The 15,547-nt window shown below is 45.1% G+C and overlaps 1 protein-coding gene across 1 annotated transcript; it reads right to left on the bottom strand.

The window, feature by feature from the left end:
* Positions 1-2,442: 2,442 nt before the first annotated feature.
* LOC139803877 (cytochrome P450 3A9-like) lies at positions 2,443-14,019 on the bottom strand. Its single transcript, XM_071760486.1, has 13 exons — positions 13,666-14,019; positions 10,788-10,881; positions 10,302-10,354; positions 9,075-9,174; positions 8,333-8,446; positions 7,972-8,060; positions 7,193-7,341; positions 6,062-6,189; positions 5,369-5,453; positions 4,847-5,007; positions 4,190-4,416; positions 3,240-3,402; positions 2,443-3,066 (listed from the first exon to the last, which is right to left on the bottom strand). Exons 1-13 carry the CDS (start codon positions 13,734-13,736, stop codon positions 2,968-2,970), a joined length of 1,533 nt encoding a protein of 510 aa, XP_071616587.1. The 5' UTR covers positions 13,737-14,019; the 3' UTR covers positions 2,443-2,967.
* Positions 14,020-15,547: the final 1,528 nt, after the last annotated feature.

Genomic DNA, 15,547 nt, shown 5'->3' on the forward strand with positions numbered 1-15,547 from the left:
TGGTTAACTCAGAAACAGAAAACAAATCTCCCCACTTAAAACCATCTTTGTCTTTCATCAGGAGGGAAACAATAACAGCTCTCATATCATGGGGTATATATCTCTTTTGGAAAGGTCCCAGCAAGGCTTTCTGTATTAAGGGGAACATATTTCTGCCTGCTTAGAGAAGTCTCCCTGAGTGCTTCCTGGTGTTTGGCAGGGTGTGAGTCTCTTGTGCTTGCACAATGACCTGACAATAACTTCTCTGATGGGACATGGTTGCCATAGGTGTCATTATTTAATGACATTTATGTCATTAAAACATATACTTCAAAATTATGATTTTTTGAAAGTTTTTTAGTATTATTGTTTAAGGTTTGGAGGGATTTAGGGGAGGAAATGAAACAGAAATGTCCTCAAAATGAATTTCTACCTTGTGCTGTGTCTGGAAGCTGTTTCCACTGACAAAGACCCAGCTATTTGGGACAATGTGATTTCCCAGGCTTGCTGAGGATGTGCAGAAACAGCTAAAGGAATCAGCAAAGCCTAGATAAAATGGTGATGTCTTATAAGCAAAAATATTCAGAATTCAAGCTAAAGAGTAATAGGTCTGGTTTAAGGAGGAAACAGCCAAACCAGTGAAAACAAATCTGATGAATGCACAAGGAGTGGGACCAGCAGACTCCTGGCCAAGCCACATCCATTTCTAAGGGATGGCCAGGGAAAAAGTGGAAAGTGCTGGGAATGATGGAGACAGCCCTTCTGAGCAAAGTAATTTTATGGAGTTAAGACACAGAGGATCTAATTTTCTTCTGGAAGACTCATTACCATGATTTTGTTACGTATTATTTATGGGCTGTTATGATAGCCCTGGCAGGTCATAATTGGCTGAAGCTGGAGAATTAGTCACATTTTTCACATTCAGAAGAATGATCTGTACAGTTACACTAATGACTTCATTCCCGGAGATTCCATGTGCTGGGCAGGGCCTGCCTGGCTTGGATGGATTAACCCTATGGCAGGATTAACCCTTTCTGGTTCTGAGCACCATGCAGAGGCACTTGATTTTGCTCATGAGATACTAAATTGATTTTTTTTTTTATGTCAAAGCTATTGCTTGGTCTGGAAGCCACTTGCTGGTTTCACCTCTCTTTCCCTTCCCTTGATCTGGGAGTTAAGGTTTTCCCAGCACTACTTTTCTATGGGGAAAAATGCATTTTTTTTAGTCTGCCTGTGCAGGGACCTTGCCCTCTCCCCATCAAACCTGGCTCCTGCAGGATTGCAGTGACAGGACAGCCCAAACTCTTCCACTGAAGGTTTTTAAACCCCCTACTAGAGATGAGCAAGAGTTTAAGCTGAGGAAGTGCCTTATTGGCAGCACTTCTAATGATGCCTTTCTGTGTACATAGCAAAACCCAAACGATTTTTCACAGATGATGAATCAGAAGGGAGCACTATAATTGTTTTATCTGCCTTTTGGGAGAGCACAAGCTGCTACCACTTGAATTAGAGGCTGGTGAATGTCACTGTTATCTTCCTGAAAAATGGACAGCTTTGATTCAGGGATTTCGAGTGGTCAGGAATCCACCACATCATTAGGAGGCCACTCCCAAAGCCCTTAGTTGCCATCCTTATTAAAGAATGGATGTGAATTCTTGAATAAATTTGTACTGTGTTGGATTGGAGCACTTGGATCATGTTGCAGTTTCATCTGCTTGGCTAAAGAGGAGAGGACATAACCATGGGAGAAAATTATAGACCATGACTTGGAGAGTATTTCCTTGGATACCAGGAGAAAAGTAAGGGTTAACTTATTCTGATTTGCAGCTCTTTTGAAAGCCTTCCCCATTTTTCTAGCATCTTTCCTGATCCAGCTCAATACACTGGGGTTAACAGGTGGGTGACATTCAAGTTCAGGAGAACCTCCCACCTGCTTTTTGATTTTTTTCTATTTATGTGGTCAGGGGTGGCCGAAGTTCCTTGGGGAAAGCATCAGGACCAGTCCATAGAACACAAGTTTTAGAGGTGTTCAAGAGCAAAGCAGCTCCCAGCAGGCTGACATCCCAGTACAGGCAATGTGAAAACCCTGTCCCTGGCTCTGGGTAGAGGAAAGGCTCCTCTATAAGCTGTGTCCAGACAATTTCTCCAGGAGCATTGGTCCTTCTGCAATGTTGTCACCACCTCCTGCAAGCTGCTCCTGCTGCTCTCCACCCTCCATTCCCTCTTGTTCCAGGGCAGAAGAGGCTTGGCCAGTGCTGAACTGAAGGCAACCCCTTAATCAAACTAAGAGGTGGGAATTACAGTGTTTGTAAAATAAGGCACAAATGGGAGGGTTTGATCACATTAAATGAAGGATCAGCTTCATTAAATTAAGTGGAAAGCGATGTACATGGATAATTTCAAGGGTTGAGGCTGAATGGGGTTTTTTAAATAGGAAGTGATCAGCTGCTATACACAACACAGAACAGCTCTCAAACATTTTTAATGACAGTATTTGTACACACTTTAGTTTAATTAACACGTGGCACAAGAGAGGTTTGGTAACTAGGATATAGTCTCACACCAGTCAGCTCAATTATAACACAGGAAATTTCAAGCATCAATACACCAAGAAGAACGTCAGCCATCCCTGCCCAGCGAGGTTTGGCAATTTGAATTTCCATCACACCTTGTTTCTCTTGGATGTGACAGTAATTCCCTCGCTCCAGATGGAGAGGTCCCCTCAGAAGGGGATGATCAGCTTCTCATTTGGATTTATTTCTTGTTTTCCACAATCAGAATTAAGGGGACTGTACGTTGTCACTGCCCAGTGATCCACACTGCATTTCTGACAGCTATGTTTATTAGTAAATATGTAGTAATTGCTTCCAGAATTAGAGCTGCTCTTCTGTGTCTCCATGTGCAGGAGAGATATCCCCTGATGTGTGATCCCTTCGGTGGCACAGCACTTATCAGACACCAGAGAATCGTCGCAGCCCAGGTGGGGTTTTATGCCTCTGCGGGTGCTGTGTTGGTCCGGGGGACCAGCTTCAGAATAATTGGTTTCTCTGGTGTTAAGAGTCCCTTTGAACTCAGCTTGAGAGGGATCTGCAACAGCAAGAGGAAAAGCACACTCAGAGGTGAACACGTGAAATAAAAAGATTTTCAAGAAAAGAACCGTGGGTGCGGTTTGGGCATCACTGGATCTGGAGTGCCTGAAAGTGCCAAGCACCCACAGTGAGAAAGCAGCCAGCAGGCTCTTTGTGTAACACGCTCCTCACCGGGGTTTCCTTGCAGGTCTGGAAGGTGAAATGTTGCAATAAAATGGCAATGGCAACTTTCAGAGTCAGGAGAGCAAACCGCATCCCGATGCAGTTCCTGGGACCAGCTCCGAAGGGCAGATATGTGTAGGGATCTATGGATTCCTTGTTTTCCTTACTGAACCTGGATAATGACATGGGTGTGAAAAATAAATTAACACATTAAAAAACAACAACAACAACAAAAAAAAACCCTACACATCTGTGTTACTTAGCCAGACATCTCTTGCTGGTACCCTACAGCATCTTGCTTGGTTTTTTCCCTACAGTATCTGTGTATCTCCAGTGGCCAAGGGCTGTGTCAGAGCCCTTGTGCAGACAGGATTTTGAGTTTAATTCTGTCCATTCAGACTAGCAGGAGTTGAGAGCAATGTAAACAACTACACAATTTCCCAAAATGCCTGATAGTTCCCATCTGTTGTGTTTAGTGAGAGGAACCAGGGGAAGTCTTTGTCAGGAGCAGCCAAAAGCTGCAGCCCTGATGGGAACGACAGGCAGGTGCCAGATACCCAACGAAGGAAAAGTTATCACTTCCTTGAAAAGCAAGAGGGAAGGCAACTCTGGAAGGATCATCTCTGGTATATTTTGTGTGAAGGAAACAGCTTCAGCACTAAAGATGGTGCAGAGAGGGCCAGCAGTTGCCAGCCCTCAAAAACTACCTACCTGGCAGCAAGCCTAAAAACTCAACGAGGTGGTGTGGGGTACCAGTGTTAGTCCCCCACTAAGATTATGTTGTTTGAAACCTTGTTTTAAGTGCAAAACTCATTTTCTTCTTCAAATTACATGTTCTGCAATTTTTTTCTTGCTATTGTTTGTAGAAAGATAGGAAGAGCATTAGGAAGCTAATCAGAGATTAATACTTAATGAGTGCATGAGTTAAAAGCAGCATGATATTTCTTCCCTCTTGGTACCTTTCTGGTCTGAACTCTTCTGGGTTTGGCCAGTACTCGGGGTTGCGGTGCAGGGTGTAGGGTGGGATCATAACAATAATTCCTTTGGGAATGGTCACTCCATTGATTTCTACATCTCTCTTGCAGGTTCTCTCAATCCGACCTCCGATGGGATAAAGCCGAAGGGTTTCACTCAGTACCATGTCCAGATATTCCAGCTGCATAATTGCTTCGTAGGTGAGAGGAGCCTGTAGGACAAGAGGAGAAAGGTGACCAGGTATGTTGGATTTTCCAAAAATCACTGCTGAAACCAGGGCATGCCCAACCCTTTCGGCCCCTGCTGTGTCTCAGATGTGTTGAAGAACAAAATGCAAGGTAGAAATTGCACAGTGGTTTTCATTTTCCATCCCTGAGGGATGGAAATACCTGGAAACCCACAGCAACTTGTGCTTGGGTGCAGAGTAGGGCAAAGGGGGTTGTGCAGGGAGGTGGCCTGGAAGGTTTCAGCTGCCAACATCAAATTGCTAAGGGGCTGAGTTGTCTCACTGCATGTCTCTTAGAGCTGCTGGAAGACCTCAGGAGGAGGGTGTTTAGGAGAGAAAGATTTCTCATTGTCTTGGCTGAATGAGGAGGAGAGCAGGGCCAGAAGGTCTGCAGTGCCTCTCAGCATTCCCATACCTTGTTGGGTAAAACAGAGTCAATTTCCTCCAGTGCCTTTTGCTGCACATCTGGGTGCATGGCCAGTTCATAGGCCACGTAGCCAAGGGTGTTGCTGGTGGGCTCGTAGCCAGCAAAAATGAAGATGAATGCTTGGGACAGGATCTCTGAGTCAGTCAGGGCTGTGAGGAGAGAGGAGGTGGGGAGATGAGCAAAACACACCTTGGCTGATGGCCTCGCCAAGGAAAAGGTGAGGTGGAGGAGGGTTTGTTGTGCTTGTTTTCTGCTAACACATTTATAGCTACTTGATCTGTCTGTAAAAAGTCATGTGGCAGAGGAGCCAAGTGATTTCCTGAGTATAAATGACTGGCACAACAGTCCAGCTCCCAGTCAAGGGACTTGGGAGATTCCTCTTAGGAACAAGGGACAGAGTTTTCTGCCTGGAGCTGGTCAGTGGAGATGGTGGTGACCCAGTGAGCCTTTCTCTGAGAAACAGCTCCTCATGTTGTGCTATTCCCATGATGAATGTGTGGATGTTGTTACCTTTGGATGAGTGATTTCCCTCATTGCTCTCTTGACTGGCTGAGTTCTGGGATTCGATCATCAGCTGCAGAAAATCTACTCTGCCCTGAGAAGTAAAACAGGAGACATCTTTGGTGACAGGTCCCTCAGGGAGGGCACAGATAAGCAAATTTTGGAGCCTTAGCACAGTAAAAAAGCTGAAAGTGCCCCCAAAATGCAAATTATTTCCTTGTTGTAAAACAAAATGCTTCTATTTTATTCTGAAAACCCAACTGTCCTTTTCATGAAGCCATGGGGTGGGAGAGCAGTGTCTGAGCTTCAGGTTTAGGAAAATGAGAGGGGAAGGTGCATCCCTGAAAGGGAGAATTGCTGCTTTTTAGCTCTCATCCCCTGACTGATCTTCTTCAGGGAGTTTCTTATATTGTTCCCTTACTGCAAGTTCTGAGGCCCCAAGTTTAAATCAATTTTCCTGAGCCTTTATCTGGATTTAGCTTCAGATCACCACGATGTCCAGGACTGTTGGGTGGGTCTTTTCCTGACAGCACTAAAATCAAGTGTTTACACTTAAATGGATTCAAGGTTTTGTTGAGTCATTGTACTTTGGCCTCACCTTTTATAACATCCTCATAATTATTTTACTTTATCATCACCATAGTTTTATTTCACTTCAGCGTATTTTCTGCCGCAATCGCTTGCAAATTCAAACTCTCTTACCTTGTGATTCTCTTTTTCACGATCCTGCTTAATTTTGGAGAGGGATCTCATGAAGAAATCTACAGCATCACTTGGGAAGAAGCTGAAATTGAGCTTGGCCAAAAGAGGAACAGTGAAGGGAAATACAACTGCAAAACAAATTGAGAATAAAATCACACACTGTAAACCAACCCCACCTCACCTAAGATAGCTATGGATGCTACTGAGAAATTATTTCTTTATTTCATTGCCTAGGGAAAGCCTGGGCTTTGCCCTTTTTCTTCCTTCTCCTTCCCTTGGGATACTGTGTCTTGATGCAACCCTCTCCCAAGACCCTCTCAAATGGGTAAAACTGAGCTGGGTGTAGTGTTTGCTTTCAGAGTTTACTAAAGTACATGCCACTTTCTTTTTCCGGTGCACTGCTTTCTAAGGCTGGGTTACTTCTGAGCATTGTAGACACAACAGGAAAGTGGCTCAGAAGAGAAATACTGCAAATTGAATTTTTTTTATTTTTGTTTTTTTCAGGGTGAGCTATTCACTGCTGTGCTCACACAAACATTTCCAAGTCCCCTTCAGAGCATTTCCTTCATCACGGAGCCTTGATCTTGAACTTATGTATAGATTCATAAAATCTACAGCACCAGAACCTCCTCTATGTATAGATCACAGCTTTCCCTGTGTTTTAGCAAGGTCTCTTGATTTCAGGCTGTAAATGATTTAAGGTCCATCACCACCACTGCTAAGAAGTTGCATCTTATTACAGTCCCTACTCAGCTCTCTCTTCCAGAAAATGCATTTCAGATAGCACCACTCTCCTCAAGTTACTTGCTTTCCAGCCCTACAATAACTTTTATTTGGATACTGGCTTGGAAGTTCAGATATTTCTTGCTCTGTGGATACCAAAGGTGGAGGAAGTTTTTACCCAACTCCTCCCCAGAGTTTTAGCATGAAGCTAACAATGAGGAACCATTGAGACAAGAGCCATTAGGGCTTCCATCCTAGCTAGTGAAATTACCTCAACAATTATCTAAAGCTATCTAAACAAATTATCTAAGTAGATTGGTTCATGTATAGAAGGCACGAGTTTCTGTGCCTGCTGAAGTCCCACTTCAGTCCTACCTGGATGAACTCTTCAGCACTAAAATTACTCACATGCCAAGATGAAGAGTGGGTCAAAAATGTCAAACTTGACCAGCTTCTTCATCTCTCTGACAAAAGGGCTTTTGGGGTTGTTCATGGAGTCGATGTTTACACCAAAGGAAGTGCTGGTGACAACATCCATGCTGTAACTTCCAAAGACGCTGAGAAAAGAGGGAAAAGATGGGCTGTAGTTAAATATTTGGACCAAGCAAATGTATCTTTTCCTAATGCCTGTGTGACATTCAAACATAAATTCTCATAAGACCTCCTGCCCTGATTTTGAAAAGGAAATTGGCTACATATGGTAACTGAAAAGCACTTCTAGTGAAAGAGAGAGATTTTTAAAGAGCTTTGGTTTCAATCCTGCATGGAGTTTGAAACAGGAAAGCTTTTCTGAGGTTTTTAAACCAGCATGTAGCTACATCAGCAGGTCAGTGCAAGGACAGCATGAGGCTCTTGAGCATTTTAGTTTCTTGGAGAGGGTGGTAACACCCCCTGCTTCAAACATGCCATGAAAATGGTCTTATCCAACCCAGCACAGGGACCTACAATAGCACACACTGTCCAAATCTTCTTTTTATGGTTTTTTTTTTTGTAGGGGAGAGCTTTGACATTGTGTGACTACTGGTGTGCCAGCTGTCCTTTCTGCATCTCTGCTTTGACACTGGGTGTGAAATGCACAAGTTTCAGAGCCCACAAATCTCAGAGGTCTGGTTTGCCCAACGAGTGATCTATGTTGCCAGTAAGGAATGAACTGCAGCCCTTACTAACAGGCTTGGGTGCCTACTTACTCCTTCACAGCTATGGAGTTGTCCTTTTCCATTCGCTTTTGAATGTTTTTCATCAAAATTTCCCCATAGTGCTTCATTATGGGGAACATCTGTAACACAAACCAGAGATGGTGATTTTTATATAGTACATTTTTACTCCTTCAAGACAGGCTCATGAAGATTACAGGGAGTTTCATGAATATTTACAAATAAGCTCTTTCTGCTAATTTTTTTTTTTGCTTTAAAGTAGGCGTGAATTAAACAGGTCAGCTTAGCTGCCAGGTTCTGACTAAAGAAGTCAGACCCCCCTGACAACCTCAGTCTGGAATCACTGCCTGCTGAATTCCTGATTTAGTTTTTCCCTGCCTTCCTGTGTTTTTACCTCCTTTAGCTTCCCACTGGTGAAGGTTGGAGAGAGCACTGTCCGAAGCCTTTTCCAATTCTCATCTTCAGCTAATGAGATAGCATTGTTCAGCTCCCCTGCTAGATCCGTGTGCTGGAGGGAAAAAAGACAAGGTGTTAACCCAAAAAAAAAGATTGCAGCTTCCTTGCCAGGCTTGGAATGTAGCACGTAGCCCTGCCCAGGTTATTTCAGGGGCATTACTATTGGCAACAGTAGTAATGTAGAGGCCTTACAAACAGCCTCTCTCAACATGCACATACATAAATAAACTCCTTTCCAGCTCTGAGATGCTGTTTCCAAACCAAGTAAACCCAACAAGCCCAGAGTACCTGTATGTACATGTGCAACCAACACTTTACTCTGTCACCCAGAGCCCGGTGGCACATGTGCTTGCTGCACCCTTCCACATTCCTGCATGCTCACAGACTCAAATTCTTCCAAATACACACATAGATGTGTGTTTATAGGTGTGAGTGCAGAATTTGTCTGCTAAGCAGGCAAACAGCTTCCTCTGCCAGCCTGGGTATGCTGTCTCCAGGCTGTAAGGCAGGGGAACAGTGACATACAGTGGCCATTGACAGGAATCCCCATAGTGCAGTCACTTCTCCCCTCTGGGAACCCTCCTGCATCCTTGGCAGGTTTGTGCCCTGCCCTGACGTGTTTCTCTCCTCTACTTTTGTTTTCTGGGCTCTGTTGGACATCGTGATGCTTCTGCTCTTACCCTCCGGTTGGTAAAGATGGAGTAACACTCTTTAACCAGCACAGATTTAATGATCTGGGGGTCCATGACAGCCAGCACAGGTTGTCTGCCATCATAAATCCTGGGGGGGGGAGAAGAGGAGACAGGTGACAACCCCAGTTAGGTGAAGTGCAAGGCTTGGTTGATGCCCATGAAACAAAATATGTTAAACAAGTGCTCCTCCATCACCAGCCTTGCTGCTCCACAGATGCCTCGGTGCAGAGAAGTAGAAATTAGAGATTGGAAAAGGACTCCCAGGCCTTTTCCCATCTTGTTTTATAAACGATGAAGGGGGCTAAACACCTTCCAAATTCTCTGGGAAATGAGCAGGGCTCAGTTGCTCAAAGGAGCAGATACTAAATGAAGCAAGTGTGTTCACTTTCTCCCCTGACTGTCTGTATTTTTCCAGGCTCTTAAACACATTACAGTATTAGAAGGAAACTTGTTCGACCCCTTTCAGGCTCTTGAGTTGGGTGCCTGGAGACTTGGGCTGACAGCACTGAAATATCCTTGGAGATGAAACTCAGTCCTTGTTTTTGTCTTTTTAAGCTGCCAGCTCTGAATGCTTTCCTAGAACAGATGTAGATTAAGGGGATTTAAGCACTTCCCCCTCTTATGTAAAGATTTCTTTCCCAGACTTCATTTTTTAAAGTTGCTATAGGGACCAATGGACACAGGACAGGTAATATGCAAGTTTTGTAGCCCAAGTTCTAACATCAGTGCTAAAAGCCAGAGGAGATGGACAGAGCAGAGCAGCCAGAGCTGCCCTAGCTCCCACCAGAGCTGCTGAGGACCAGTGGCATGAGGAAGTCACCAGCCCTTGGATCTGCTTCTTCTCTCAGCACTGGGAGTCCCTCACATTCCTCTGCTGTTTGTAAACCAGAGGAACCTGACACCCTGGTTCCAGGTTGCCTCTTAAATAAATAGTAGTTTTGCTGCTGATTTTGTTAGGAAGGGGTGAGGACCTTTTTGTTATCAGCTTTAAAACAGCTTTCATAGTACAGGTCAAAGCAGTTTGCACATAGCAGGAGGGTGGCACAGCCCTGCAGTCCCCAGGCTTTGATGTAAACCAGCACCAGCCTCCTGCCAGCACTGGGACTGTCAGGGAGATAAGGTGGAGAAAAAGGAACACTCCTAAGGAATTTTTTTTCTCCCCTTTGTCTGGATGCTGATTTTACCTTAAGGATGAGATCAATGTTTCATACTCACCCCCAGATTTTCCCATATTTCCTGAAACATTCTTCATCAAAATCCAAGAAACCCTGTGGAAAGCAATTTTAAAAGTATCTCAGAGAGGATGCAGTTAAGAGATCGGTGTTGGAGATGGTGGGTGAGGAGGGCTATCTGTGACCCCATGTTCAGAGCTGCTTTCTGACCTCTCCTCATCTCCAAAACCATGATGAAGGAGAGCATAAACATAGATCATGCTTGGGACTGAGCTTTTTATGCCAGGACCCTGGCAAAGGGCATCTGGGAATCAGCCACCCGCGAGTGCTCGTTTGGAGATGCTGTAAATGCAGGGCCCTGGGGTCTGTGTTCCTGAGCCTTTTTCCCATGCTGGCTTTTGCACAACCTGTGCATTGGAGCCAAGCTTGACATTTGCAGATAACTTATCATCACCATGTATCTGTTTAGCTGCAGCTGTATGAGCAAAAGCAGCAGAGTTCTGGAGCCAGGAAGGCTTCAGGCACTTACTTTGCGATATTCCAGGCATGTCCCAAAGAAAGGCAAAGGTCTTGGCCCAGGAATATCTAATTTCTTGAACACACCATATGGCCAGATTCCATATCTGTGGGACAGAAAAGACAAGTCCTGCATCACCTTGGCAATGGGCTCTCAGCTCTCGTAAACCTGGAGAGTCCAGCAACATGTCCTTGGCTGGAAGTAGTTGAGGGGGTTGGTCTGGGAACTGGAAAAAAGTGGCCCAAAAGAAAATTGCCCAATAAAAGCTGCTTAATAAACGTGGCCAGGCTTGCTGCTGCCACACAGAGCTTCAGAGAGATGGTTTTGATGTCAGAACAGCTGCCTCCTAAAGGCACAGGTCCTTCGATGGGTACAGGACCTGAAAGCCTAAGCAGAAGTCAAAAGAGAAGCTCCCTGCCAACCAAAGGAGAGGCAGAAAAGGGAGCCGGAAGAAGGAAAACCAAGCTTGCATTTTTTAGGTTTTTTTTAACTGAAAAGAAATCAAAGTATTGCCAGAAGTGATGTCCCAACCAGGGTTTTGTCAAGCTGCACTTTAATTTCATTTATTGTTCTCCCTTCCCTCAGCCTGGCGTTAGCTCAATGGTGCATTGGGAGGTCTTGTCTTTATGGTTTTCTCTTTTGATTTTATTGACAGCTTTGCAGATTTCTTTTCTCCAAAGCACCCTTTCTGGCAGCTGTAAAGTTATTACTTCTACCTTGAGGGCTCTCTCTTTCTCAACAAGGACCTGAGCTGCAGCCCTTTGAAGCTTGTCTTTGGCTGTGTTGAAAGAGCTCCTCAAAATATTTGCTTTTAGTTAGTGGCTGCAGCTTCCCAAGTGAAGTGGTTCATTCCAGAAGGGATGCAAAACTGCAAAAGTTATCAGGGGATGTTATCAGGGATCCTCTTTGGGTCAAACAACAGCAGCCTCTCAACCAGCATCTTGGAGATGCTCTCCTGGAAAGCCAGAGCCTAAGCTGCAGCTTAAGGGATGTTCCTTGTCATTAATAATACTTTTCAAAACCTGGGGAACCCCAAATGAGCTCAGTCTCTCCAGCACAGGTTCTGCCAAAGCACAGAAGCTTCCCTCGTTTTATGGTCCAAACAGAGCAGGCAAAAACCAGGGAAATGCAGGTGGAGAAATGTTCAACAGAGTTCAGTTTGTCAATGTTTAACACTTTCTGTCAAAGTTTAATTCAGTACAAGGTGTAAAATGATTCTGGGTTCTCATTTGTTCTGTTTATGGGCAGGCAGGGCTGCAGGAGGGCCAGGAAATGCCAGGCTGGGCTGGTTACAAATCCCAGAAATGCTATAGAAACATAGGCTGGGCTTAATCCATTTGAAATACAGCCAGAAAAATGCAGTCTAATGCTCTTACTGCTAAAATGTGACATGATTTTCTGCAGGCTGAGAAGGAGCATTCAGTGTAAAGCCAGAGAATAATAATTACTTTCTCACCATGGAAGTGAACCAGAAATGCCTGATATTCCTTCATGTGTGAACTGGAGCAGCATTGCCCCAGTTGAACAAGAAGCATCTGAACAACATCTCTGTGCTAATGAGCAGTGAAATTTCAATTTTAATGCAGGTATCAGGGCACAAAGATCTGAGCTTCATCCCTTTTGCCAGTGGCCACAGCAGTTGGGAGTAAGCAGCACCCTTGGGTGGCCACAGGTTTATTGAAATATCAGCTGAATGAAGGTGGGGTTTGGATTTGTTTGTGGTTTGTTTTGTTTTAAGTCAGCCCCAGACAGGCTTTTGAGCAATCCAAATCACAGGAAAGGGTTAAAAGAAAAAACACAAAACCAAACAAAAATAAAAAAACCACCAAACAACCAAAAAAAAAAAAAAAAAATGAAAAAAAGGGTAAAAGTTTCAGAGCTTAGTGAACTGCTGTGGTTGGAGCATTGCCAGGGCAGACAAATGGATTGTGCTCGTGTGCACCACATAAATCATTAAGGTTTATGGCCAGCAACATGCTGGCTCTGCCTAAGGGCTTGTCAATACTACAAGGTTTGTCAGCCCAGCCTTGTTGGCAGGGGCTGCCAGCTGAGCTGCTGCATGTCCCAGCAGAAGGGGGTTTGCAGCCAGTTCTCCTGCACCGCGGTGCTGAACAGCATCTGCAAAGTGGGCAAAAGCATTTTCTCCCTAGCACGGCCCCTCTGAAGCAGCAGGGTACACTCCTGCCTGATGGAGCTGGTCTGAAAAGCCAGGAGCAGAGCAATGACCTTGCCTTGGGCTTCATTTCTTCCCCCAGCAAGAGGGGGCTGTGGAGACAGGCAGGGGATGCTGTCCCTGCAGGCAGGTGGCAAATCATCCTTCCTGCAAATCATCCTTCCTTCAAATCATCCTTCCTGCAAATTCTCCTCCCAGGTGCCCCCGTGCATGGAGCACCTTACCTGGGCACCACAGGAAGAGTCAGAAAGAGTAAAAACTCATCCCTCAAATGCTCTTTTTCTGGTGCCTCTCTGGCACTCTCCACCTTTGCAGCTCCCACAGTGGGGAGATCTCCTGCCTGGTCCTCTCCACAGAGCAACCTCAGCCAAGAAGGCACAGCCTTCCTTAGGCTCTATTTCTGTGGAAAATAACCTCATGCATCAGGATCCTTGCTGAATCCAGCACCCTGCTGGTACTGAATGCCTGGCACCATTATTATGCCATTATTGCTTTGATGCTCAGCAGCAAGAGCAGAAAGAGGGCAGGAGAAGATTCCAAACCTTGGAGCAAGGGCATCCATCCATCCAGTCTTAAATTCCTCTGCTGCTTCCCAGAGCCTTGTTAGAGGCTGGAAGACAGAAAATCACACCTCCCTGTTTGCCCTTTGGTTGTGTGAAAAGGAAGAAAAGAGGAGGGAAGTGGCATGAGTGAAGAATCAATAAAGAGGTTACTCACACTGCAAGGAGGGCTAGGAAGATGAGGAAAAGGGCCCAGGTTTCCGTAGAGAAGTAGGGAAGAAGGTTCATTTTGGTTCTTCTCTTGGCTTTGAGTTGTGTCTTGATGTGGTTGTCCCAAATCTGTGGGAAATATCAGTGTTTAGCAGTGTTTAATCATTGGTGTCCAACCACATGATTTAGGGGGCTGTCCTTCTGTCAGGAAGGAGGAGGAGTAGAAGGCAAAGGTAGCAAAATATGGTAATCTGAAAATCCCAGAGAGATGCCTGGCTGGGCTGTCTAAGGGTTGAATCATTTAATCCTGATGTCACCAGGCATTTCAGCTCAGTTCTCTGTTATAATAGGCAGCAATAACTGACTTCTGAGTGGGTAATGCTCCTGGGCTTCTACACCAAAACAAATAAAACCAAGTTACACTGAAAAGGTAAATCCCAAAGCAGGTGTCAGAGTTGGTTTACAAAAGGGAAAGAGAAGGGAAAAGGTTATTTCTGTACTGTATGACAAGATCTTTCCTAGCAGCTGAATTAACTTTGGCAGAACTTAAGATTTTGTTTAAAATATCTGTCTTTCTGTATGTATTGGGAAAGGCAGCCACTCCCTGCTTCTGCCTGTGGTGGGCCAGGAGCAGCTTCTAAAAATTTCACCCCATTTCAAGGCTTCAGAAGTCCACCTGGTTTGCTGGCTTGGTAGTCAGGCATTTTGTAAGAGGAATACTGCCCTTCCCCAGCTGTAAGCAGTTAAAGTCCCACCATTTCCAAGCCAACAACTCCTGAGCAAAACCAGCACCTGCCCTTCTGCAAAGACCCAAGCAAAGAGAAAGTGCAAATTTTGTTCTCCAGTAAGAAAGGAGGAGGAAAGGAGAGGTCCTAGAGGTATGGACACACAGATTGTGATGGTGCTGGAGAAAGCTGAGCTACTTGGGATGGTGCTTCCTGGTCCTAATGAAATAGCAGGAGGCTCTGGTTTGCACACAGGAGTAGTGCAGCACCTTTAGGGCTTCAATCAGAACTCCAGAATGAGCAGAGCTGAGATCTTTGAATGGGGAGTTTACTGACTGCACAGGAAGCAAACAACTGTGTTATAAATATTTAGCACACCAGATGCCTCGTGTCTCTGAGGATGTTGCTGTGATTGATGCCACTGACTGACAAGTGGACACAGTCCACATGGTGATATGAGATGCACTCTGAGAATCATTGTCTGACTTAGCTCAGCAGCATTTGTATCTCGTTTCACCTTTGCCTGGCTTTTGCTCTGACCTTCAGATAAAACCCAGTTGCAGATTATTTTGTAATAAACACAGGCTTCTTTAGTTTGACACAAACAGGCAAGTTCGTGACATTGTAATACAAAGCTGTGTCGGGTCCTACCTTGCTTGATTCAGAGATAGTGGAAAAACATGTGGTTAAGGAGGTGTTTCCCATTCAGGACCTTGCCACAGCAGTCACTGTTTATCCTGGGCTCCTCTTTGCACATTTTGATATAGCCTTGAAATTTGAATTGACTGGGCACTAAATGTTCCTGACTCACCCTGTTGGGAAAGAGGTGAACACAGTTCAAGCCCCAGCTCGCCCTCTCCTTTCCCAGCTGAAATCTCTGCCTGGCTGGATGCAGCTGCACTGAACCCCCACAATTACCCCCTCACCAGATCCAAATTCATCCAAGTGTCTTATTCCTTGCTTTTAGGCCCATTGCCTACTTCTCCAGGGCTTTTTGAGGTGCACTGCATCCCATCAGGGGTTTTGGTGAGCCCAGCACCCCAGGCATTGGAGTAGAGGCACTGCTCAGGAAGGAGAAGGTTCAAGCCCACATGGAGGTCCAACTATACCCATGGTCACACCCTGCTAATGACACAGCTGGACTCATTCATGGTGACAAAGTGA

The sequence above is a fragment of the Heliangelus exortis genome, chromosome 17 (genome assembly GCF_036169615.1).
Source record: "Heliangelus exortis chromosome 17, bHelExo1.hap1, whole genome shotgun sequence".
Classification (NCBI taxonomy): Eukaryota; Metazoa; Chordata; class Aves; order Apodiformes; family Trochilidae; genus Heliangelus; species Heliangelus exortis.

Excerpts from the sequence above, each read along its gene's own strand:
- LOC139803877 (XM_071760486.1), bottom strand. The coding sequence starts at position 13,736 with ATGAACCTTCTTCCCTACTTCTCTACGGAAACCTGGGCCCTTTTCCTC. Across the intron at positions 3,403-4,189 it reads GAAGAGTTCAGACCAGAAAG|GTTCAGTAAGGAAAACAAGG; the intron begins GTACCAAGAGGG and ends GTCATTATCCAG. Across the intron at positions 3,067-3,239 it reads AGACCTGCAAGGAAACCCCG|ATCCCTCTCAAGCTGAGTTC; the intron begins GTGAGGAGCGTG and ends TTGCTGTTGCAG.